Here is a 26,688-nt window from a genome sequence, read left to right as displayed (position 1 = left end):
TTGAAGGGCTGTTTCGGTATCCAGTGTCTTCACTTCGTGTTGGCCTTCTAGATTTTGCCGTCATCACTTTCCTACCAAGTAGGCCGATGATAGACGATCATGTCGCTGCACCTGGCGTTGTCGCTAGCCCCTGAGGGTATCCAGAAGGATGACTAGTGTGCAATGTCTCGTTGACCTTTGCAACCGTAATCTCTAGTTATCCTGGACTTGGGAAGGTAGGATGAAAATTGTGTTGAGAAAACCTCGAAGCCGTTCCTGTGGCGCCAGTCTTAAACTAAATATAGTCTATTTACTGAATTCTAGTTTAAGGTCATCCTTCAATGGGGGTTAACTACTCGATAGTGGAAACTGCACACATACGTATCAAGGAATCGGCTCACTAGATATGCTATGCTGCTATGTATAGGTAAATACATCGATAATCGTGGCCGCCCTCTAATTATAACTAGATTTGGCTGTATTTCCCACCTTGCCCCTCACAAGGGTGGACGACTCGCGTAGAAACTCATTCTGAAAAGAAACGTAACGTTTTCATGTTCCATAGAAGGCACATGTATATCGGAGATGTCGCCGCTTTGGATTCCGTTGAAAGGTCTATTGTAAACATAGTAAACATTGATTTTTGTAAATAGGTAATTAGCAAACCTGGCAGAAAGATGGACGATTTTGCTTGCAAATTAGTTAGCCAATCCCTTTTATAATCGTTTTATTTTCTAATTATGTGGGCAGGATTTGGGTGCGGGGCATCACAGTAAATTGACTATCCAATGTATGCGTTTCTGGCAGTGTGATTAATGAATTCATATGCAAACGCTACATATATATATATACGACCCTGAAGAAAATTATGCATGTTAACGGCAAAGAGTAGGTTATATAATACGTTTTCTTTTCTTAATAAGCAGAATGTCACGCAACTGTAAGATATCATCTCGTAGATGTCATTTTAGAAAATATTGTGCATAGTTCGATTGGGCTGGAGCATTGCTCCGTTCTATTAATCGGTGGTGTACCAGACTAAGCAAAGTTATGATGGAAGCAATAAAATTGTGTTACTTGAAGGACCTTTTTGCGAGGACGGACGGTGGGCTTTTCTCGAGAGCTCGTTGGCCGGCCAACATGCGCGCTGTGCTACATACAAACAACCCATATGGCTCTATGTGTATACGCACGTGAACTGTCTCATAAGCTTTGTGTAGGTGTCAGTCTAATTACTGTAGTGTGGACACCATAGCAACAATTTCACTATATTCTTTAGAGGGTGTCAGCGAGCAGACACAATATGTAACTTCGTCGTAATCTTTTTCGAATACGAACATACGCATGTTTCATACATAGCTTGTCGAAAATGTATACTTATTTGTTAAAAACTAGTGCGTTGAGCATTGCAGGATGGAGTAGAATCACTAAAATTCATGGACGGTACACTTGAAATATTCAATACGTTAAACTTACTTCCACTCCATAGATCTTTTATTCATAAAAGTATAGTCAGTCCATTTTTAAATTAGCTAACATGAGCCCGAAGTTAAGCCGTAGTTTGTTCCTTTACAATTCTTGAAACAGGCCCCCTGATTGCCTTCGGGGTGTTTTCTAGCAATCCCTCATCAAATCATAAAAGACAATGCAAACGCAATTTACCATATCGGCGTCCTTTGTTTGTAAGAACGAGCCCCAGCATGTTTTCTATTAATTTCTTTAAAATAGAAAGAACACAATGTTCTTATTAATATTAGAAGTAATAACTGTACGAGAGGCCTTAAAGATATTAGGCTACTGGGTTGTCAACCCTATGTACTTTATTTCGGCTTTTGACAGTTTTCACATTAAGAAGCAAAATGACCTTCGACTAACGAACTCTCGGTCATATATGAAGTAACCTATTTCAAATAATTACTTGTTGGGTACGGAGTTAAAATCCTAAAAGCACGCTAGCTTCAGCTATAATAATAAGCTGAAAATGCCTCCTTCCTAAGTATCCTAAGGTTTTTAGGCACAATGGCACTCCATGTGTGTCATAAATGATATTTGATACGTCGGTGCAATACTCTTTAGTGGCTTTTTGTAGGATCAAGTCGAACACGGCTTTCTCTAGGTAAATTGACCTCAAAGCTAGTTCATTGGTTTCACAGAAAGGTCGAAGTTCATATGCAACAGACAAGGTTCGGGCGATTTTCAGTCAACGCGTGGGTTTGTGTGCAATCAATTCCAAAGGAAATAATAAGCTAATTTGGTTTTTGATTATACCGACCTTTTGTTCCTTTTTTTGATAACTTATATGAGAACAACGAAGAGCTCGAGGCGGAATACCTGGCCGAAAATTAAAATATTTGCATAATCGGTTATCTTTTGTAGAATACGATTTAATGGAGATTCCTAATTCGTCTCAGTAAATTAGAAACCTTTTCCATGACTATATCTGGATTCCAATGGCAGGTAACGCGTAAAATTATTCCGCTTAATTGGTACCGCCATCATATGATGTGACGCACGTTACATTTATGAGTTTTACTGAAACAACTTCTCCGGCGCTTCTCTGATGCGACAAGTAACAATGAAAGAGGTCAATAACAACCATATATGTTTAATTCCAATTGAAGAGGCAGAATCAAATATTTGACGTTATTTCCTGATGAGATTTTCGTTCGATCTGACTGATTTTTGAAAGTTTTGGTTTGCATGGCCGTGTGATCAATAGCACGCCACACATGCAAGTAGAAGAGACATGTCAAACTTCGTAGTTATGTGTATTTATGTGCACGGATTACATAATGATAAATAGTTGTTGCGGCCTGCCTTATCGAGATACGAGCAATAAAATAGGTTGTTGAAACGCCTTAAAGAGACTGTGATAAGAACAATCAGCATTTCTCTAAGATATCGCTAAAACCATAGGGAAACTTGCTAACTCGACAAGAAGATATAGGATCGTCGAATTTATCTAACCAGCGGATTGCTGTCATCCGACGGATCCCTTTGTAATAGCCGTCAACTGTGGGAAAAGAGACACACCGAAAAGGTAGCACATCTTCATGACCTTGAGGTAATTTCCCCGAGTGGAGTCATACTGTCATACTGAAAGAAGCGGAATCAGATTGCATCGTCTGACCTCGTACCGATTTAGGTGTTGTCCCATTAAAGGTAACGTAGCGAAGAGCCCAAAGATATGTTCATCACGTCGCCAGCTAGCGGAAAATGGCCAATCGACAGGCTGAGGCTGTGCTGGCCGAGGACTAAGACGATTATTGTGACCGTATTAATAATAAAGATTCGCACGAGTATTGATAATTTATTTAGATGGTTGCGAGGCTGATTTAAAGCACTAAAAAAAGGATAAGCTACACACACAGTAAGAATGTTATCTACAGACATACATACTATACTTTCGTTCACTTATAGCATGAAAACTAGCCTTGAGAATAATTTGGTTATATGGACATCAATAGAACTGGTGGTTTAGTTTTGACGCGTTGAAACATTATCAACAGATAGTAAATAGGGTTATTTATTCACGTGAATTGCGTAATGCTTTTGTGTCATTGGTCGGACTCGAAATAGTAACAACTGTTTTCTTTGACCATAGCCCAAGCCGATTATAAGAGATAGTAACGTGAAAAGAGACTGCATAATTCGTTCAAATAACTTCGTAATAGAAATGATTTTTGCGCACCGCACGACAGGCGACACTTCATCATGAGAACGTAATGAAAACGCGTAGACCGTACGTGCACCGGTTCTGCAATGAAAGCTATATCCGTATGCTAGTTTACAATAGGTATATATTTTGTTCAAAGGTAATGCTTAACGAGACATTCATTTAGCAGATACAAGGAAGAAAAACAAATTGAAAATCTAAGTATAGACCCTGCCACGTCTGGAATTATCAATACTGGCTACTTCGTTGAGGTGCATCGGGCATACGAAAATCCTTCCTCTTTCATTATATTTGAACAGCCTTTACTAACAGCAATCAACACACGAACTTCGTGAGGCAAACTGTTTACGTGGCAAGTGATGAATAGGAGAGTTAGACGAGTTTACGAAAAGTGGCGATCTGTCACCGTCTCTTTAATATGGTAGAGAGCCGGTTCAGTCGTAGAAGTTGCATTCAACTCCATTAGACGATTTTTCCTGCAGTTCGTAGTCATCACTCTGCACACGCACGGATCATAGCCGCTGGTCAAATACCTTCTGTTACTGCAAAATAGCAGTAAATGAAACCAAAGGAAATTAATAATACTTTTAGTCGGTTACAGGCCATAGACCGGAAGAGAAGGGGGAGCTCTTTTAGCTGGGGAATTGCTAGCCAGTTGTATATTACCGAGTGTCATAGAAGTAAGGCATATCTGGGTTCCGACGCATGTCTCCGCTGTATTGCCTCTTCGTTGCGGTAGGTGACTATACCGTACTAACGTGGTACTAAGTGGCCAAACTCACGCGATTTGATTAAGCTATACGCCATTCATCAAGATTGTGTCCTGCAGCAAGCCTACGGGGAGCGAGAGCCCCGAAGAGTCGTCGGATGAGGTCGCCCTTAAAATGTTCCGTGGACTAAAAAATAGCAGGTGATGCACCAATTAACGAGACAGCCAGGAACAGCCATTGCGGAGCTCTTGAACAATAAAGTAGCGTGGGTTCACTGGCCGATTGTCCTGTAGCACTCGAAAAGGCTGTTAATTATATTTGCTATGATCCATGGGAAGAATCTCATTATAAGTAATGCTAACTATTGGCCTAAAGTAAATGGTGACTAACATTTTTAAACTGATTTCACCGAAGCGTCCTTCGAACATCGTCGACAAGATATTCTGCATCTATTGCAGCACCATATATTAGCTGTAGGCTTCTATTTGCGCTCTTTGAATGGTACAAGGCCAGAACACTACCGAATATTGTACCATTACAAAAACTAAAGAGTACGTTGCTTGAGGTAGCGTGCTTTTCATTCAATCGCACAGTGACTCTCGTGGATGGTGAAATTTAATCGATAACGGTTGATAGTAGGTAGGGATTCTGAATCTAGAAGCTACCGAGATATACGCCGTGCGATCCCATATTGAGTTGTGTCTACGAAATCCCCTAAGCGGCAAGCTTCCTACGTTGCTGCATGGGATTCCAAGCAGAACTGCATTTCATTTTCTTATGCATCTTGCCTATTACAAACCTATCAAAAGAGCTGAGTTTCTGTGGGAAGTGACCAGAACAGACCCAATTTGTTCCCTAAAAAATGACTTAATAACTTATTTACTATATATTTACAAATTTTTGTTGAGTGGAAAGGTGAACCCAGATTTTTCCTTTTGCTTTTCGATATTAAACCAAACATGCTAGACCCTAGGTGCAACAAGTGCCTCTTTTTTTTCAAACTTCTAATGTGAGCTTGGTTTTTCGGCATGGCATCTGCTTAAACACTGGATGCAGTTTCCATCAGGATTTCGAAAAAGGTAAACCCATGTTGGCAGGCAGATTTGTTTTGTTACCGGTTAGCTTCTCGTTCCTTCCTGTGAAACGAGTCAGTACAATGGAGATAGTCAATGGTGGCCATTGTCGAACACCTCTATCTAGCTTCGCCGTTTGTTCGCTTCAATCTGCGTAAAAACAAATATCCTCAAAAACCGCTGCACAAATGAATTCAGACGTATTTTTGTAAAGTAGAAAAGCTTATACAGACTTAGCCCATAGCAACAGTAATAAAAAGATCTACGACCCCTGCTTGCCTTGGTTCTAGGCCAGCTGTAAATGGCTCAAACTAATAGATTTCGTTACGATTCAGGTCAAATACCTATTGAATTGTTCCACAAAAAAAAAGCGGGGGGTCGGTTAGGTTGTAATTGTTAGACAATAACATCCGAAAAATCTGCGCGGACGCGATAGTTAAGTAAATGTTGATAAGTAAATTATCTTACATAATTTGTTTTATTGTGCCAACCGTTAGCAGATCAGAACCTTACCCTCGACCACTCACCCTGGAGAGTAAAAATTTCCATAGCGTCAAAAAAAGTTCGCTTCAGTTTTACTTTGCTGTTCTTACTTTTAGTGCGATTGGAAGTTTTAAAGGGCCCCCAATTAAGTTAGGTTTTATTTATTTATTTACCTTTGCTGGCAGTATTCAAATACTTAATACAACATCCCAAGATCAGAGTGAGTCACTATGCGTCACATGGACTATACGAATCTCGTTGAATTTATAAGACCCACACTTTGAGAGAGTTGCCTTAAAGATAGTTCCAGGAAACAACAGGCGACATGGCATCTATCACGATTCACTTCTGCATCTAAAGCACCTACCTGTGTATTAGCTAGGCTCGTGAAAACCTGGCTTCCAACAGAGTTTTTGATGGAACCCATGCACACCAAAGTAAACCAGGATACTTCTTTTTAGCCGATTTTGCCCTTTCTATTCATTTTTCTCCATCGGACCCGAAGCAAAAAAAGTCGTCATCAGTCTCCGTTCCTAAAATAGGTCCTAAAAGTTTCTGTTACTAGGAGCTTGAAGCGACGAGGTAAATCCTCGAACAGCAATCGGATAAAACTCGGTTTGCTAGTTATAGTAAACAATTTTCAATTTTTTATGAGTTTCTCTATTATCGTGATTTAGAGCAATCGATTTATTATAAAAGATCTAAGCATATTTTTCGAAGTTATCATGTGTTTTTTTATTTCGAAAATTACACGTGGTTGGTTTATACGCGCGAGGTTTTTGGTCTGGTGACAAACACAATACGAATCCTGTATGAACAATCTTTGAGTTACTCGAGGGATGTAGTCTATAATACCATTTCATGCACTGCCCTTGGGTACTCTACAAGCCGGTTTATGTAAGAGGCATATTTCGATTATATGAACTTCCCTGTAATCAGGCTAGTTTCAGTATGGTTATACAACCATGTTAGATATAGCTATAATTAGTTTTAATATCATTTATCGTCACTCTAAGATAAGAAAAAAAAATACGAGTTTAGCTAGTAGTTAGTGCCATTTCCCTTTCGTTTGGCTGTGAGTCTCTGTTCATTGATATTTTCATTTTAACACAGATTCGTTAGAAAAAGGGATAAAATTAGTGGTTCGACTACAGAATCTTCGTGTTTTCTTTACTGTCGTTATTGCAACAATAACTTCACTCAGCGGAAAAGCCATAATCTCATTATGTGCTTTTGCAGCTTTTCAGAAATAGGCTCTATCTACCCTATTCCCTAAACACAGCCACTCTCTAGAGCGTAAAGGTATATACAAGTTAGGACCCTCGTTTCTCGAAAATTAGCAAAAGCCGTGTGCTATACCAATTCTTCCCCAGCCTCGGACTCATAACCACAAAGCGAAATAGATAGAGTAGACACTGCGATGCTTTCGTAATGTCTGGTATGCATCAGTTCATGGCGACTGTTACTGCTGTTGACATGTCTGTTAACCATTTCTGTCGTTCGTGCCATTACCCCTTTGTACCTATGGTAGCGCAGTAGATAACGCATTTGTCTGCTAAACTTAAGGACACGTGCTAGTCTAAATGCAAGTATGAACGTAATCATACTTCGTTTCGTGGAGCCAGTTCGAAAAAATGCCTAATGGTTTGAGTATCAAATGTAAAAAGCTAGGAAAAGAATTACCTTTTTTGCGACTACGCGCCCTTAAATTTAACCAAAGACTCGTACAAGATGACCGAAATTACCTCCGGTGTTTGCTCTTTATATACTGGCAATGGTTGTGTCTTCGTCTAAAATGATAATTCCGTAGCCATTTATTATTTTTCATCTAGGGTTTTTAGAAATGCAATTAAGTACTTGTATATTATACGGGGCCAGTTGTACTCACGTATACAGCTGCGGTGCTTCTTCGAAGTTTCTGGAATACTGAGGCATGCTCGCAGATAGAAATACATAACTCTTTAAGAGGCGGAAAATGTTTTCTCAAGCAGGTAACAAACACACTTCTTAATGCAATACTAACGATGCTCTGGACGAAAAGTTCGAAATATCTGGTAAAAACTTATATATGTTTACGCTTTCGTAGAGAACAACGAATTCCTGCAAAACCGAAAACTTTATTTTGGGTGTCCAGGAAGACTCGGGGTGAATGTTTAAAGCTCGTTTTTGTCAACTTCGTATTAGAGAAATGGAAATTGCATGAGACATTATCCTTGTCAGCTACATAACAGCGCATGCATATGTCAAGCGTGTTGAACAAGCCCTTTCTGCCATTGTCCCGATGTAAATGTGAAGCTTGAAATTTAATACAGATTCCATGCTAAGCGATCTGAAAAGAAAAATGTATGAAACCAGCCTTATACATTTTAAGATGGCTAGCTTGATCAGAATCTTAAATTCACTGTTTTTTTTTTGTTTCTGATTCACTGTTTCTGACTTCTCCTTTGAATATTGGCCCGGCGAGATAATGTGTTGGAAAGGAAGCATGTGTTGTAAAACCCCGAATCATTGATGCACATTTACGGAGTTTGTTATTCGATCGAGCCTCTTAGACACAACTATCGCTTCATTCTTCAAACACAGCATCTTCAATTTTTATTCTAATAGCCTACCAGTCATGGAAATATTGTATTTTGTAGAAAAACACACCTATAATAAAGATGGTTTCCTCCATTGCTGGCTGTATCGCATATACAGGTTTATGTATTTATGGGTAGGTTGCTCATAACTTAGGCAAAAATTATGCAGGTAGTATAAATTTTAAAAAGAAATCATAATTTTGGTACTAGCTTCTGTCCAACTAAGTGATAGACGATCTATTAATTTCAGAGTTTGATAAATCACGACGTACTCGATTTTACATGACATGTGATACTTTTTAGCTGCTGTAGTCTGCGTAAAGCTGCGAAGAAATTACTATACCATAGGGCTTTCATTTCTCACCTCCAGTACTAAGCTTCCTTGCTTTATTGTATCCTGGCGGTTTTGCCGCTTGTTCGAAAATGGCGTGCTCTAGGAAGGTCGCACTAGCTGGCCGTGACACTCGGTCTGAAAGCGGAAACCCTCTCCACGGCAAGCGGCAGTTACCGCTTTGAGGCCCTTTGGCCTGAGGGCCATTGTGCTACTTGCAGTGCGATCAGCTCCCCATACGGGCTCACACAACCGCTCAGACATGTCAGAACAGTTTCGACATCGACATTTGTACATGTTCCACAACTTTTGGGGTAAGAAAGTACCTATTACAGGACCAACAATGCCCTTATCATATTTTATCGACAACCGAAAAAGAAAGCTTTAATAATAACAAAAAAAGTGACCTCTTTATCTCTTACGACAAAAATATTGTGCGATGAAATATATGGATGGTGCACAATGACGTAACATGAAAAATTCAAAAGAGATCTGCTATGTGATCAAGTGTTCGTTTTCCGGCTTTTCAAAGAGGTCGACTAGTGAACGCAGATGGAAGCAAAAATTTACATTGTATTATGCCGGATAGCAAGAGCGACTGAAACGCAAGAAAAGCGCTGGATCTTTTCTCTCAGAAACTTTCGTGGATAGGATTATTCGCATATAAAGTAATTAGTAACTGGTGCCTCGAATAAATGGCTGAAACGTGTGAGTGACTCATATGGCAACACACTGTGCTACAGTTGACGCAAACGAAAAAGCGTATTAAATAAGCAAAATACCAATTTCGTATAAAATATTCGTATATTATAAGGTAGATATCAATTTTATTACGAGTTTTAGAACTGGTCCCTTTTAAAGGGATGTATCACAGGCACCTGCGCAGCTAGTTGACGTGGAAACTTCGACGTGACAGTACGTACGCCAATGAGATCTGTAGTTTAACGAGAATTAACGTCAAATGTACATGCGAAAGTTTTTTCTACAACGTAATAATAATCATCATCATCATCCGTCAAGTACAGTTATTGTTATTATAATTACTGTCAAAAAACATCTTTATCGTCATCATCACGGTGTACCAGGCCGCATTTAAGAACACCGAAATCGGTACAGCCTATTATACTACGAAATCACGGGCACAGTCATTTTTCACTGAAGTAATCGATGCGACTTATTCGTAATATTTGTAGATGACGTCAGATACGGTATCCCGAGTTTTGGCTGATCGTTGTAAACGGAAGGTCTGGGCGGCACCGTATTAGTCTGTGGTGTACGATTTGCCCTGTTTCTCGCCGTAGCGCGAGCTCAGTCAAGCTTGCCGACCTCAGGCATTCTACGGCGGATTTTGTAATAGAGATGATTACAATCTTTCTTCTTCGCAAACTGTTTTGTCAAAGCATTTGCGCTCGAAGTGTACGCTGGCAGGCCAAGCTTGCCAGTTGATCTCTATTGCGGGTCCTACGACTATTGTTATCATAATATAAATAAAACTACTACGACATACGGACGTACTAGCGACAGTCACGTCGACGAACGCTACATAACGCTACTGCATAGTGGCATCGTGCCACGAGCCGTCCACGGGCCTAAAAAGCCACGAGTTAAAAACGCGCAAATCTATCGTACCCGCCCAGAGAAGCTTGTTGCTTCAAATTTTCTCTTTTAAAAAGAATCATCGTCGATATGGTTCGTCTCGTTCTGCCATCCGAGTGCAGCTATACACCAACGTGTTATACCTGTCATTCTATATGAACACGCCAAACTGACCTCTGGCAAAGAAAACCGTAGGTTACTTGAGCAACGACCAAAACTAGGTAGATTCAACTATACAAGCTCTTCATAGATTACTAAACTCGAAGAGCCGTCCACAAAGTTACAAACATAGTGGAAAGGACAATACCACCCTCTGTGTGACGATAACGTTGCTGACGGCAATGGCAATTTCGTCTACGGCTTCTCATGAACTCGAGTTCGTCACAGGTAGTTGCTTGTGTCCATCATAATGGTGATGATGGCTATGGTTTTTTGTTAGCAAAAAAAAAAACAGAACGAAATAATAAAGCTACTATGAATCCATTCGGCTAAGGGACTTATTGTATAACTGTATAGAATTCAACTTAGAAGCTGTTGGCACTATTGGACTAACCGATACCAGCGGGTGACTGACTGACTATTCGATATTTATGTGTCGCCGAGTGATCCTTAAACAGGTATAGTTTTTCAGAAAGGTGCTTTATGACATCTGAAGGTCTTGGGTACTAAATTAAGAGGATGATATTGCAGAGATGATGAGTACAACGTCCTGTTGTTTTTGGTTGCGTATACGTACTTCGAGCCGTAAGTTAAGAACGTGTGATAGTTGTTATTGGATATTTTTCCCAAGTCGTATTAGATATGTGTCTTCTTCATATCGAATAAAATAGTGCCACCCTTGTCAATTAGGCTATTTCATCTGAATACCATTCCTGTTTCAATCAGATTTAGTTTTCTATATTCCGCGTATCCATACGCATGACAGCTTCCCTATTGCAAGTGACAACACATCAGGTTTCGTCGCAGGCCTAAAAGGCCAACAGCCGTTACCGCTGACGTTTTGATCTGATGAATGCATTCATGAAACGGTCGATATATCAAGGCTTCCTCGTCCCCCGGAAGACCTTATCCACGTGTATGATTCCATATGGAAAACGAACTCACGCTACATATGATATGCGCACTATGAAGTCTAGCGAGTTTAGCACCCCATAACAAAGTATTCTCCGTTTAGCACGAAAATGCTAGCCCTTTTCAGTTCCTTTGCGATTTCGTATCCTGTGAAAAGGTCTATAAAATCATAACTGGCCATTATTTCACCGAGGTATTTACATGTCATCCGTTAGGAGCCGCAGTCTTGATTTCTAGACGTCTACATTGATTTCGTTGATTGGGCACTCTGTCAACGTTTAGTAAACTGCGTAAACAGGAACCACTTTCTTTGTCATGCCTATCGCCCAATTCTATACCTGTCAATTTACATGCTTTGATCCATCGCACACTTGGTACGTTCCTGTTAATTTTTAATCGAAAATTTGTTACGCAGTGACTGTCATTTGCCGCTCCTCAGAGACGATTATTTGCGTATGGTTGTGTCTATCCCTATTTTCCAGTTACTTGGTCAGTTCTGTTTTTGTCGTACTGAAGGGAGGCTTAACGTCGACTTTGAATAAATGCATTATTGACTCGCACCTCAACGCCAGCCTCAGGGTCTTTCTTCTACCTGTTGCCTGTTTGGCAGAGGAAAGATGACCACACATAGACTTTTACCTGTACAGCCATTTGATTAGAAGCAAGCTCGGCAGACTAATGCAACGAGCCACTATCATCGTGATCTTCGAGTTTTGATCCAATTAAAGCGATGTCAATTCATTGAGCGAAAAAGAAAGGGCCTTTACTAACCGAAGTATCTTTGGAACGTAAAAAAAATATATATACACGTTTCAGTGACGGAAATATACTTGTTCAAAAGCTCAAGAATATTTTAAAAGTTCGGAGTTTGGGGCTAAATAGGCTGTGAAACAGACATTCTTTAATCTTAGTCATCGCCAAAGTGTAGTATTATAAGAGGTAGCGTAATATATAGCGTTCAAAAATAAGTGCTTTGAACTTTTGGAAAAAGCATAAAATTACTTAAAAGAAACGACGATACTGTTATATCTGTACATATACACTTAAGTTATATATATAATCGAGGGTGCATGTTTAATATTTATGATGTGATTTGCTGGGCCTTCATATTGTGTGGAATGTGATGCTTTTGTAGTTTGAATCATAACGCTGTTTGGGTTGGATTTATAGCCCATTTATATAGCTCTAAGGCAATCGATCCTAGGTGTCCTTTATTAATCAATCTTCGTTGTTAGGTCTGAAGGCTTGAATTCCTTCAGGCAATAAAGTCCACCGAACAGTTTAAATATAACATATACTTTAAACGAAAAAAATTCCGAATCACTGCCAGCTAGTCAGTGCCACAGGTGTGAATAATGCTAACTTGCTGCTATATACTCTTTACATAATATAGCATCATCGTAATCATTGTCGATTCATCGGGTGCTCATAACCTCGCTGTCTACCGACGCCTATATCAAAATCGCGATGGTTACCCTACGCGAAATAGTTCTATTATCGCGAAGGCTGACCAATACTGATCCGTAGCGCTGGCACCGAAAATTGAAACATGTTGAATTGATTTCTATTCGAATTTCAGATCAGAATAAAGACGGTATTCTGTCGTGGGACGACTTCAATGCTCTCGCTGAGTATTACACAAAGGTTCAAAGGAAAGGCAAACTTGAAAAAGATGTCTACGAGCGCTGGAAGTCTATCCTCGAAAAATGGTGGAATGAACTTACGAGGGACGCTGACTACAACAAGGTGAGACCGAGCAGCAAATCGTTTACTAACGATTCTACCAAATTGCTCTTACTTTCCTTCATCCAGACAAATAATATTACAAAAATACTAAATCCAGATATATTTTTCTTAAGACAACGCATCATAAAGCCAACGCTTAAAGTACCTATCGCCTTACGTAATACGTACTGGCCAGTATGAACTTTAGGTGAACCACCATTTTTCTTATCACCCCTATCCAAACTAATCTATTTCGAGGTCAGTAAACGTGAACGTTTTATTATTTTCATCATTTGATCTTCAAGAAAATGATCTAGTTGTTCCGTCATTCATTAAATGATTTTATGATATCGTATGAGTTGCTATCACATGTTAATTTATCCACTGTCATAATGATGATATATTGTAGAATACTTGGTATTCTCCAAACAAAAAACCGTTTAAAAGCAACCATATAGCTCAAGTATGTCCATAGTGACAATTATTTAAGCGTCTATTAGAGATGCAATAACTCCAGTAGTCAATAAATGGCGACAACTAGTTTTGACATATAGGAAGGGCTTAAATCTATCACGGTTCAATTTGAAAACATTTTTTTTGTATAGAAGAAAGCAAATTATATAGTTTTTTTTTTCGTTTTTCGAACTTGAACTACCTCTACAGTTCCCACGGTAGCAGCATGTCTTTAGATTAACTCAGACCTATTTGCATTGAAATCGCTGTCTATCCCTTTAGCTAACTTTTGGGATGTTTGTGACATGATTTCTTCAAAATTTTTTTATGCGATGGTCAGTCTGTTAAGGAGATTCTCAAAAACTGTACAATTTCCTACCTCTCCAGAACTATTGCAGGAACACTTGTCATGCAAACAGCGCGTTTATAGATAGAGATACGTTAACCTCCGCTAATTACGCTATCTAATACGAAAGTGCGCGAACCCTTCAAACATTGTTCTTCTATAAACTAAACTTATGATACCGACATTGCGTTCGTTTATTTCCCACTTTTTAAAATGATTAAAGATGTTTAACAGCTGAACAAACTGTTCGCGATTCCATTCGTGATCGCTGGAGCAAGCATGTCGCTTAGACGCTATGCGCTTCATGCCTCCCACACCTACAGAATATAAAGTGAGAGTTTTTTTTCTGAGCTTGTCTATGTATTTACAGTCGACACACGATGCGCTTCCTTGTCGTTCTTCCCATGTATATAAAATATCAAATAAAGATGTAGAGGCCAGTTCGAAGAGCCACCAATATGGGGAAACTCTTCCCTTCATTTCCCGTCACGCTTTGGAACGCTTGCATGTATACTCTATTGGTTGACGTCCTCATCTCCACTACATGTATCAATAGCTGCGATTATTTATACTAAGAAAGGAAAGACAAAAGCCATAGGAGTACAGCATTCGCCGACACTTGGATGTACAGATCTTCGTCTTATAATATTCCATTAGTTACCACGTGTTAATTTATCATAAATCGCTATTTTTGGCAAATTCATACATTTCAGCAAATATACTCGTTCACCCGTGATTATGTTAGTTTTCATATTTTTTTTCAAAGTTTATTGATAAGCACCAAGTATTTTCCTTGGCACAGGATGTTTAAAATGCAGGTCCGATAACCCCAGATCTCACCGTTTACATTGCCCTCGGGCCGTTAGAAGGACACGTAGCTAGTTTTTTTTCTAGCGTAGCTATGCATAGCAGGATTGTTATTGACAATCAGCTGCCGTTCGCCTTCAGTGTTTGCAAATAGGTAAACTCAAGACAAATTGAGTGCACTTGACCCCGGCGGGATTTGTTCGGGCATGTTAGGGGGTACGACGGTTGCTGCAGCCATTCGATCGCTTGCCGTTCTAACCAGAGGGTATAACGAAAAATAGATGTTCTGCATCCATGTCTTTGTATTGCCATTCAGTGAATGGTGGCTTGTATTTGTAGTGCTATGCGATCATGCCGATAGCTATTCTCTAAGGTACGAATCGAATTAGATTTTTGCTCTAGCTCAAAGGGTCTGGTAGGTCGTTACAGGACTCTGCTGGTATCATCAGCTCACAAACGCTATAGCTGTACTATCTAGGAAACGAACTGTTATATTCAGACGCCGTTCCGATTTTCCAGCCATTGGGCGATGGGCTGTGCCGGTTTTGCTTGTAAACCACGGGCAGAAAATAACTCCATTAAGGCTGCTATATGCGGGCCAACGGGAACAGTCTTGGTATCAACTTTTAACTTTTCTTATAGGCATACTTCTGAAAGTACAAGGAAGTCCGTGCCCAGGAAGTTCTTTTATTGTCTCTACTTCCGCTAAAATCAACAAATTTTTCCTAAGGTAGTCACTTAGTATAAAAGGACTTGTGATTTTTTACTTGGTCTGTACAGGTGGTGTGTCTGTGTAAGATAACTGGGGGATACTAACAATCGTTATCGCGTCGTAGATATATATCAGATTTTCTCTGGTTTACAATATAAAAATGTACCTATATTATTCTTGCATGTCTGTCGCCGAATTACCAAGCTACAATTATGTAAGGCTCAAATTAGATTAACCAAATGAATTAGTTATCCATGAATCGTGCACCCCCAGCAGCGTGCCAGTCGCTCGCCGAAATTTTAGCTGGGTTCGCTGGTTCTGTTAAAAATGCAGGCCGAATCCGACAAGAAAGTCGGAATTTAAATTTATTATTTAATTATTTGCTTGATAGTTTATTATTCACACCTGTGTCGTTGTTCCAGAAAGCCTGACTGCTAGCATCTGACGATGTGGTAATTTCGAAACGTAGAGTACAATGATGACTATGCGTTTCGCCGTGGGTCTTATTATCTAGGGAAAAGTGGTCATTGGAAGAGCTAATGGCCTCGAGCCAAAAAATTTTGAACGTTGTACGCTTTACCCTTAAACTAATTGATTTTACTATTTGGTCAATATTTGTGCTCCCCTTAGCAGTCGTAGTGTACTCTGGACTATTTCGGCACAAACTAGAGTTATATATGAAATATTTCTTAATTCTATTCAAATAGTCCTCTTGCTGTGTTAGGAATCGAGCAGTACTTACTTTATTATTAGACAGATTTGCGTTTGCAAAGATGATTAGGCGGAGTCGTCGCCTTCGTATTCGAACGTTACATAGAGACCTTTTAGCTTTAAAAAACGGATTGTCCTAACACTTAACTAGTTTGTCTTGGTCGTCTTGGGAAACTAGTTAATGGTTATTGTGAAAATGGTCCAGCGTATCGTATCCTTTGTTAAATTTAGCTGGAAACGACTGTAACATGGGGTTTATCGTCTTGTTCGGCATTGACACCCACTTTCTATCGTCGCCGGCATATCAACGCCCTGTGGAAACTTTTGATTGAAATCTCAGTTCGAATTAAGGACAGACGCCTATCGAAGTGGGTCGAGTTTAGTTATTGTTACTTGCCATAAACTTGATTTTATACTGTGTCTTAATGATTATTTGTATTTTCATTTTTCGATTCTCAGTTGCTTTTGTCATGAAAGACTCACGGCCCTTTGCCTTTAAAGAGTGTTTGCGCGCGTAACAAACGCAGGTCAAGTATGCAGAGATGATCTAGAACCTTCAAAGGGATTCGCAAAAAACGACAGAAATGGCGTTTGACTAGTCAAAAGACACCTGATAATCGCACTTATTTTTCCTTTATGCTTCGCCGGCCGTTCTCAGGATTGTCCGCAATAAAACCACCGTTCCTAAATAGGCGCCAACCCGTTGTTTCGTAGCACCAAGAGTCTCAGAGTTGCTTCCCTTGTCCCACAGTAAACAAAAGTGGCTCCATTCAGATCGTAAATGCCATATCTCTATGTCTCTTCTATGATATGATACGGTCCTCGGGGCGTCACCTATGATATTATCGTTACCTTAGCTGTATAAGGAATACTTATATACCTAGGGATAATTTTGACGCAAGTAAACACCATACGCTAAAGTGGCTGAATAAAATTGAACATGAAAGAGCTGGGGCTCAAGTAACGGGTATAGTACTTGTTCAGGCCGACCCCCTTGTCTCTCAGAGCCACTGAACAGACTGCCCCAGAAAATGGCAAAGCACTTATTTAGGTCTGTGCTTGTCCTATACTGTCGTCACAGTTTAGAAGATTCGCGTTCTTCAATCAACAGCGTATTGCATCTAAAGAAATTTCGACGCCTTGGCTATCTTATACCGCGTTTGAGTGTGTTAACACTAGTTTTCAAATAATATACAGATAGGTATTTTAAACGGATATAGATGAACAGCTAGGAAACTTCGGGAACTTAATAAAGTTGGTTAGCTACATAGACGAAAGATGCTAAGGACGACTGCGTTCTCGCCAAAAATGGTCAGTTCGTATTTGTGTGTATACTTCCAAAAATCCATGTGCCTATACAACATAAAAATTCACTTTATTACTTTTTAAAAATCTACCTTTTCTTTCCAATACAATGATGCAGATATAAGGCTACTTATTTTAGTGCCACAACGAGCTTTGCTCCCGTTGACAGGCGAAGCAGTCTACCTGAAACCAGTGCTGTAATAACTACGCAATTTAACTAATTTCCCGTGACATATGACAATGGCAGCTTCCATAGAAGTTGCCTGTAACGAACAAAATTCCACTAGTAAAATATAGCTAAGGGACGGGCTTCATAGTAAACCGTTCCCAAACCAAAAAAAGTCCCCAAACTGAGAAAACTTGGCAGAACATTTAAATACTGTAAGATGGAGTACATTCAGAATCAAAGTTCTCAAATACTTCGCATCAGAGAAAGATTGCTGTGTGAAACGCGGCCATTGCACTCGTTATCGGCGGCTGCTTTCAGCTCGAAGGATCAGCTCGAAAACTTGTTCGTTTTAACTTGAGTAGTCAAATAGCGAGTCGTCGGTAATTTCGATGCTACGTCCACTTTGAGATGAATGATTAAAGAATGGCGTTACTTGCGCCTTCGACTGCTGTTGCTCCATAATAAAAGATAATATGTGAAGAATCAACGTTTGTATGCCTGGTCAACAGTAGAACCAAAGAAAAATTGAATCTAATACAAGATTCCGTCCATAGGCAAGCCGCTTTTCTGCTAAAGTAGTACATTTTCCGGACCAATCTACGATTTTATTTTCAAGCCTATGCTGCACTTGGCCAGCTTATTACATGAAGCAATGACGGAAGGACGCTACGAACCCCAGCGCACACCCCACAGCTTTCGTAGTAATGTTTATATCACTCCGCAGCTGTGAGTTATAAGACATTTCGAGGATAACCCAAGGACCCAAAACAAGCACATTAGTAACTGCATGCGTCAACATTACAGTTCCGTCCATTGAAATAGCTACAGATCGGGCGCTATATTTTACATAGACAGAGAAACTATCGAGCGAACATTCCTACGTCCTGCGCACGATTCGAACTAACAATGCCGATAGGGTTCTTGATGGTAGTGGACTAAGCTGGGTTCTCCTGACTTTTCCAAGCAAAACAAAAAGCCCACAGCCGGACCTCGTTGCAATGTAAAGCCGTTAGCGTCACCTAACTAAGCCTTCCGTTGACCCACTAAGCCATCCCATCAAAGCTCCTAACCCAATTGAGTGGCCTATATAACCTGCTTCACGCTAGTCGATTTTTCTTACTAGCGCGTAGGTATATATATATATATATATATATGTACGCGTGTCATAAATTAAAGGGTCGAATAAATCATCATTATGATTAAAGCTGAAAAACTATAAATCTATGCAAAGTCATATCAATATATGTATTACGGATCACTGGCTAGTTTTCTGTTGACTATAATCCTTGTCAGCACACCGTTTCGAATCAAGTCATCGGTGTTTTGCGAATGTATCGATCCATTTTCCTATGAAAAAGGTTCGTTACGTAGTAACGTTCGAGAAAACGCGAACCGCAAGCTAGACCTAATTTTCGTTGGAAGGTACCATCGATTGTCGTTCTACAATAGTTACCGGTAACAATCTCGTTTTCTTATAAAATATCTTAAGCTCAAATATTAACCAAGTTTGTGCGGTTGTCCTATTACAGGACACTGTCGTGGAATTTGACGAATGGATCAGATATTTCAAGACAATGGGCGAAACGACAAAAGAATTCAAAGACTTGCCGGATTTTTTGCAGAAATACGCTCAACTTTTGTTTATGATCATGGACGCCAATAAAGACGGTCTTTTTTGCATTAAGGACTATAAAAAATATCTTAAAGGTTTAAATCTGAGCATTGACCATGTCGAAGAGCAATTCGACTTTATGCTTGATGTAAGTATCCGTTCAGATGGTGTAGATATTTGTGGAGGACAGCGTGGATGTTAACTAATAAGGGATTACGCATGGACCGTCACCAACATACTAAACCCAATATACGCATCGAATCCACCAACACACGTATATTATTGTTGTATAAAACTTATTATATAAATATATATATATATATGTATGTATATATGCCATTCTAAGAATGGGTTTTGCTAGCCGAAAGGGTCCGCCTGATGTGTTTAGACACGTTGGTCAGTAGTTCCTTTGCTTTGTCGTGAACAAGCTTGTTTGCTAAGATTCATCAATATGAAACACATCAACCTCGGTGAAAGCTATTATATATTTATATCTATATTTATAATATATGTGTTATATATTATAAGAACTAGAGATATATGTATTAAGGAGATGATGCCTTTTATCGTAAAGCCGAGTGAGGTTTCTGATCGATACCAATGCCAGTTCCCGTGCGCTGCTTGGCGGTGGGTTGATTTTAATCGTTCAATGCTGATTTAGCGCACATCAAATACACTTACGACGCTTTAGGTGTTATTAAATGCATTCGATAGCATAGATTATGGAGTGTTATGAAAGTAGACAGCAACTTGTATAATCCGTATGTACAAAATGACGAGGAACTATATCGGAGGTTCGGCAAAAGCCTGGATCATCGCATTATAGTAATACGCCTTTGACGTGATAGCCCAGGTTTCGGTTGTGTCTCAATCAATAGTTTTTTGTTTGGGGTTCAATTTAAGATAGATGCCACGCAGCTACCAAGCACAACATCTCAAGCATCCTAGCCGTCAGCGAATATATTTTTTCCTTCAATTTTCACGATCGGGTAACATGATTATTAGATAATGTCAATAAACACATCGTAGCATATTTTTAGTAGGTAAATTCTATGCTCAATTCACTTTCTGGGCTTTTACCCAGAAGCCCATCCAAAAAAAAAGAACAGTGCCTGCGGGCTTCTAGGCTAAACAGTATTTTGCTTGTCAGCAGACATTTGTAAGGTTTTCAAGAGGAAGTTATACGGTTCCATAAAGATCGTTTCTAAGAACGCTTTAAAGGATCCTTTATGGCGCCTTGATTAATATTGAGTGCGTATTTATATTAAGCTTGAACGAGCCAAAAATGTTGCCCCTATATATATATATATATATATACATTAAGAGACGCCGGTGTGCCTGGATAAGTAACAAACTTCTTTGATAAATCGTTACGATGACTAACGAATAAACGTTTAGATATGCAATAGAGCGGTAAATAGGGTGGCTTTGTTTAGAAATCTCTTGGGTTCTAGTGAAGCTCATTGCCGCACTGCCTAGCATCAGCTCGATAAATATCATTCTATCTCATCAGATTTGACGTCCGCATGATATAAGGGTCTTATGGAAGTGAAAATGCTGCTATATTACAATATAGAATTAACTTGAAAAGACTGTAAGCCTAGATTACTTAAATTAAGTTTATTCACTCAACACCGATACATTTCAATCATATGAAGCTCGATCGCAATTCTATTATAAGTCAACGCCATATACGCCAACTTGATTCATAATTTCAACCCAAACTGCGAAATCGCCGCTTATTAACGTATCGCGCATCCTTTCATTGTCTTCCTTTTTCATCTCTTTTCATTGAGTTGATTCGATCACTTTCAGGAGGTAGACAAAGCCAATGATAGGGCCATGCCGTTGGATAGTTTCCGAGCTCGAATGTACGAATACTGGACGAAGGACGACACGAACATCAAGGGCAAATTTTTGTTCGGCCCTTTCGAGACTGAGGATCTCACCACGCTCGAGGCGAAGACTAAGAAGAAGTAAAAGGGCAGTTCTACAGGTGCTAACTTATGTCGACGATTAGGTATTTCGGTAGACCTTTAAGGTTTTTCGTACAGATAAATCGTTACTGCCTAATTGATGGGAGAAATTACTGAAATGATGCCGGTTGAACCGAAAACAGAAAGGAATATCGATAAGATATAATTCGTCACTGACCTGATCGGTGCCATTGAATTACAGAGTAAATAAGGAACTAGCAAATAATATATGAACCAAATTAACATTAAATATAAAAATAATTTTGCAAGTCTGAGCATTTGATTAAGAATACGAGCAAAGAGTTCACTACGGGGTGCTATTTTGTATCGTTATAATATTCTAAAACGTTACTATAATAAAAATGCCTAACATTATCTCTCAAGTGTATCAGAGCTTATAATCCAGATTTGAAGCGTTAAAATAGCAAATTTAACCCTGATATAGTTTTCGACCGATCGCTCTGGGGTATCAGAGTGAATAAGATAATAATGTCATACATGTGTAATATATATCATCCATAAACGTCGATGCGATGAACGGTTTCTTATGGACACTGGCAATATGTTAAAACAATACAGTATGGCTACCATGGATCGATTAAATACCAAACAATGAGAGATACCTGCTCTGTCGGAGGCAGACGCGTTTTAATGTTGTCCACGACTATTTGTTGCGCGTTTGCAAAAAGCTAGTACCGCCGTTCTGCTGGCGCCATTGGTGTTACTTCGATCCCATGTTTATGTCACAGTTATCTATTGTCGTCATTCGCATTACTGCATATGTCAAAATTCGTTATAGCAACATCTAAAACCTGCAGCTATTTGAAATAGCTTTACAAACGAAAGGTAGCACGGTGCGAAACGTTTCCTCTCTAAAAATAAGCCTCCTTTTAGGCACTACACTCAGGCTGCAGGTTGCAAACAATGGAGTTTCATTTCAGATTTAACATTTTGGTAATAAACCTATGTCACTCTTCACAAATATAAAATTAGCTACGCTCACAATGAAACAAACTGCAACAACTGATGCGGTGCTGTTCCAGCAGCTCTGACAGATTGTGCGAAGTTTTTCAAATAGAAACAATTAACAACCTAAAATAGTACGTACTTGAGATTATTTACTATATATATATATAAGCTGTTTAAATATAAGGCGACTGTCAAGGGTCACTTACGTCGTTCACAGCGAGCTCAAGAGCGGGTTTAGCGATACGGAAATCGAAGCTTCGACGTAGGCCTTTGCTTGTAATAAAGATTGATACAATCCTGGCAACAAACCGGTTATCTATAGGGTCATGGAATCGGCTATCCTCCTTCCATTTGATTTCGTGCTGAATCGTTCCCAGTGCTTGCGGATCTTCGATAGAGGTCTCATCTATCGAATTATCACTGGTGTTCACTGTTACTTGATTCATCTGAAAGGATACAGTGGGAAAATTATAGACAGATTTATAGACAGCTAACACGCATTTATAGACAATGGACATCATGTGTGACGCACCGATCAGACTACGTAATCAATCTGCACACTTTCAGATCATATTCGGAATTGACACTTGAGTCTTGTACTTTATGGAAATGCCTTGTTAGGTACTCTATGAAACAGAAGGTCAGAGAAGATCTCAAGCAGAGCCGAAAACTAGGTCCGCGGTTTTGAGTAACTAAATAAGTGAAATATACATTTGAAACAGTTGTTCTAGCCAAAACGTAAAGGTCAATCAAGGTCGCTAAAAATGTTATAAAATTTTGCCTTATTCATGTAGTTTGTACGGTATCACACCGAAGCGTATGTGACCATACGCATATAGTCACTATATGCTAACTTAAGTAAAGTCAATGGTCAACGCTTCATTCGACGGTAAACGAGATATTATGCAGTCGCTGAGAGGGGGCTCGCTTACACAAGAAAAACTTTTATAACACGCTCATAGATTCATCTCTATGGAGGCGTATCAGTGACAATTTCCTCGAAAATCAAGTTCTTTGTTTCAAGGTCGCTACGAATCGATTCATTCTCGCTGACAGGGTACTCGGCAGGAAGGTACTATATTTCTGAGACGGTACACGAAAAATGGCAGAACACCCGCTCCGAAGTACTGATATTCTCCAACGTTCGTTTATTTCTGCTACCTAATTAGAGACACGGGACCCTCCTCTAACGCTTTTACGCTGGTCTAATGGTTCCATGAGAATGTCATGGTTCGAGGTGAGCGCACGGCTCGAGTACGACAACCAGACGCTGAAGATTCAGGACGTGGAGAAACCATCTGCTCTAGTCTCTACTCAGGTAATGCCGTCTCGGTATAGCCTGTAACACAGTGGGCATGAAGGGAGCAATAGATACATGATTCCGACATAATGTTTAGGAACGGTAGGCAAACAAAAAAAAGCCACAAGGGAAGCCGCGATGTGTAGTTTTTCGAAGCGATCCACTTTAGACCATATCTCACTTGAAATCAATAATTATTGCATCGTTCTATACTATTTACGGATAAATACAAGTAGAACAATGTTATTTTAATGTCGGTTCTTCAATCGTTGGCTGCGCTCGAACGTCCGCGAAATCTGAAACAATTAGCTATTAACATTGAAATAATACTATCCACGCTTGTTTTTGACGATGGTGGCAGGAAATGTGCCGCCTTATGATAAGGATATGGCGGCGCTTCACTTACATCAAAATCAAGTTTCTTTCGGCTTGAAGATTTGGCCTACCAGTCCAGAGAATCAATATATAGGCGATTTGTCAAGTGAGACACACAGACATATCCTTGAAAGCGAAAACGACTTCATACGATGTTAATTAAATGTATTTTGTTTATACTTAACAAATAATATTTTATACCGACGCACTTGGACGCGTCCCACATTTCAGAGAGGATGCCAAAAAATCGGCCCGGCTGATACACTATAGATCCAATAAAAGGCTGGACGTTTCTTATTGGATTAGCACGTTTCCGTATAATATACAGCGCTTCCTTCATCTGCTGCCTGCATAAGGCCAGGAACTAGTGACTGTTACGGGCACGACTGAATACTTTTAATGCTCTGTCTAGTGAAGATTTAGATTTTCGATGTCCTTCTTGGCTAGTACAATTATGTACATGGGGTAAACAAAATCGGAAATGAAAATCAATTTATCTCAAATGGAGTATATAAACATTTTCAGTCTGCAGTTGTTCTTATACGTGTAAAAGACGCTTCTTAGATTGATTGGCTGGAAGAGAGTCTTACTATAATTAAGGCTAACTCTCATTGACTGAAATTTATGATGCGAGAGAGCGCGTAGAGTATTAAGTCGTATTAGTAGATCATAGACCCTTGCATTACAACTTGGTTCGTCGTGAAATAGCACGTAATTTTTTTAAGTATTTGTTTCGAAATGTATTCTGCATGTACTGGTCCTATATGCAATTTTCTGCAACTGTTCGGAAACGCCTTGTTTTTACAGCATTTAGGCGTGATACCCAGCTGAAAAGCTCTCAAGCTATCTAGACTCTACATTGTTATTGTTTCTGCATTTGCTACGGAAGTGTCCTTATCATTTTTTCCGTTTAATTCAGTTGTTTTGTTTTCCCCTGCAACGCACTCCTCTGCAGTTCCGTGTAAATCATATGTAGAAATAAGTCATAAAACTAAGAGCTATAGGCTTTTCAGCTCGACTTAAAAGAACCGTTGGGTCTAAATAGTTCCTTCATGTGACTCATAAGGTAACGGCTCGTGAGTGCGACAGTCAACCACTTCATGTATTACCCTTCTGTTATATTTCACTTTGATACAGCTTGGTTAAGGGAATACCGTGCCTCTAAATATATATACACTCTATATTACATGGTTACACATAGAGTGTAACCATGTAATATAGAGTAACTAACCAAATGGAGTGCAACACAGGTTGAGAAGTTACAATATTAATGCTTAAACACTGTGACACGGTACTATCGTGGTCATCACAACGATGGAATCTAGTGACGCAATTACGTCTGAAACAGCTTCAACGAAGCAGTCTCCGCTGACCTCTTGCGCAGGATCTTAAGACCTAACCGGCGGTTATAGCACAGCTCAAATATGTGGACGCGTCGTATTTCCTTTATAGGTTCTGCTTGTCTGCAGGTGTTTGAACTAGGCATAGACTTCGTAATAAACGGTTGACAGAAATGGAGGTAACGGCGACCAAAAAGGAGGTGACATATGGCGCCTTTCTCACAGGAGATTAATTTTACGTTAATTGCTTGCTAAGTTGCAAAAATCAAGCTTAGGTTAAACGCTAGTTCTGTTGCTATGAGGCAGTTTGCTTTACGCTTAATGGCAATAAGAGCCCGGTTTCTGTGACCATGATGCCACAAGACAGATTAGCATGGACGAGGAATACATGTAGGACATAGAGGCTACACGATACACGTCTCTCGTCCTACGCAAGCTACGCCGTGCGGAACGCAGATGTAATTATAGGCAGGATAGGACACTGAAACGGAAGGTTTACGAGGTGTTTCTATGGGATTATGAAATCGTCCGTCTTTGAAATCATGAATAGCAAGGAAGAGTATCAGTATGCAAGGGAGCAGGTGGCTTTCGGGCAACTGCGCTTAAAAATCTGGTGGTTCTGGCGGTAACACAGAAGGAAGCCTCGCTTAGATGCTTTTAACATCGTTGACACTAGAACAAGTATATCTTTATGAGTGATTATTTTCTCAGATCATATTTTTACAACTGCTCTATTTTGACCTATATTATTTAATTGTAGAATTTAAACGCTGAATAAGAATTAACATATAAACAGGCAAGCTTTTAAAGTGAATCATTTAGTTAACGTGGCGTTTAATAGCGGCCGCTCTCTGGGGCGTATCAGGCGATCCGCCGTATTATCAACAGAAGATTCAAATTGGTTCGAAGTGAAGCATAAAAGAAAGAAATTGGAAATAAGTTATGAATAGTAGGTCTCGGCGAAAATAGTTTCAACCGTTGAGGCTGAACCAAGCACTCTGGGCGAAATGGGCTTTTCGCTGGCTCCCCTAGGTAAAATTATCGCTGAAACCCATTGAGAAAATATCTTTTAAGTGAATCAATAATGCAATTAAAAAGGTTTTTTTTTTTCTGATAATTATTGATATTACACTTTTAATTATTATTTACTCGTTCTACCTAAAATAAGTTGCGCATTCCTCCTCTGACCGAGATAATTTTATCATGTTCTGCTTTATTTGCCCATAGACCTCTTTCTCTTAGCTGTTTTTTGTGCAGCAGGGTAGTCGGAAAAGGTTAAGCGCTTTTAGAAATAGAATCGTGACAAATAGCAACTACAGAAAAAATGCTTCGGTGAAATACAGATCGAATACTTTTCAAATGATTTCTTAAAAAAACACGATTTTTTTCT

General features: G+C 39.5%; 2 protein-coding genes and 1 long non-coding RNA gene across 3 annotated transcripts in view; 1 reads left to right on the top strand and 2 right to left on the bottom strand.

Annotated features, from left to right (window-relative positions):
• Positions 1 to 8,018: 8,018 nt before the first annotated feature.
• On the bottom strand, positions 8,019 to 8,935 carry LOC147752366 (uncharacterized). Its single transcript, XR_015314261.1, has 2 exons — positions 8,865 to 8,935; positions 8,019 to 8,250 (listed from the first exon to the last, which is right to left on the bottom strand). It is a non-coding gene; the product is annotated as an uncharacterized LOC147752366 (long non-coding RNA).
• A 78-nt stretch (positions 8,936 to 9,013) lies between these two features.
• On the top strand, positions 9,014 to 21,697 carry LOC111268533 (sarcoplasmic calcium-binding proteins I, III, and IV). Its single transcript, XM_022847575.2, has 4 exons — positions 9,014 to 9,145; positions 13,078 to 13,244; positions 19,256 to 19,486; positions 21,154 to 21,697. Exons 1-4 carry the CDS (start codon positions 9,094 to 9,096, stop codon positions 21,316 to 21,318), a joined length of 615 nt encoding a protein of 204 aa, XP_022703310.1. The 5' UTR covers positions 9,014 to 9,093; the 3' UTR covers positions 21,319 to 21,697.
• A 777-nt stretch (positions 21,698 to 22,474) lies between these two features.
• LOC111268532 (uncharacterized) overlaps positions 22,475 to 26,688 on the bottom strand; it is a 23,099-nt gene continuing 18,885 nt past the window's right edge. The window contains exon 2 of the mRNA XM_022847574.2: positions 22,475 to 22,729. Within this exon, the coding sequence (XP_022703309.1) occupies positions 22,475 to 22,729 (255 nt within the window). The remainder of the gene's footprint in view (positions 22,730 to 26,688) is intronic.

Source organism: Varroa jacobsoni, unplaced genomic scaffold, assembly GCF_002532875.2.
Source record: "Varroa jacobsoni isolate VJ856 unplaced genomic scaffold, vjacob_1.0 scaffold_1297, whole genome shotgun sequence".
In the NCBI taxonomy this organism is placed as follows: domain Eukaryota; kingdom Metazoa; phylum Arthropoda; class Arachnida; order Mesostigmata; family Varroidae; genus Varroa; species Varroa jacobsoni.
Note: the sequence above shows the minus strand (reverse complement) of the source record. Positions and strands in the feature narration are given on the sequence as shown.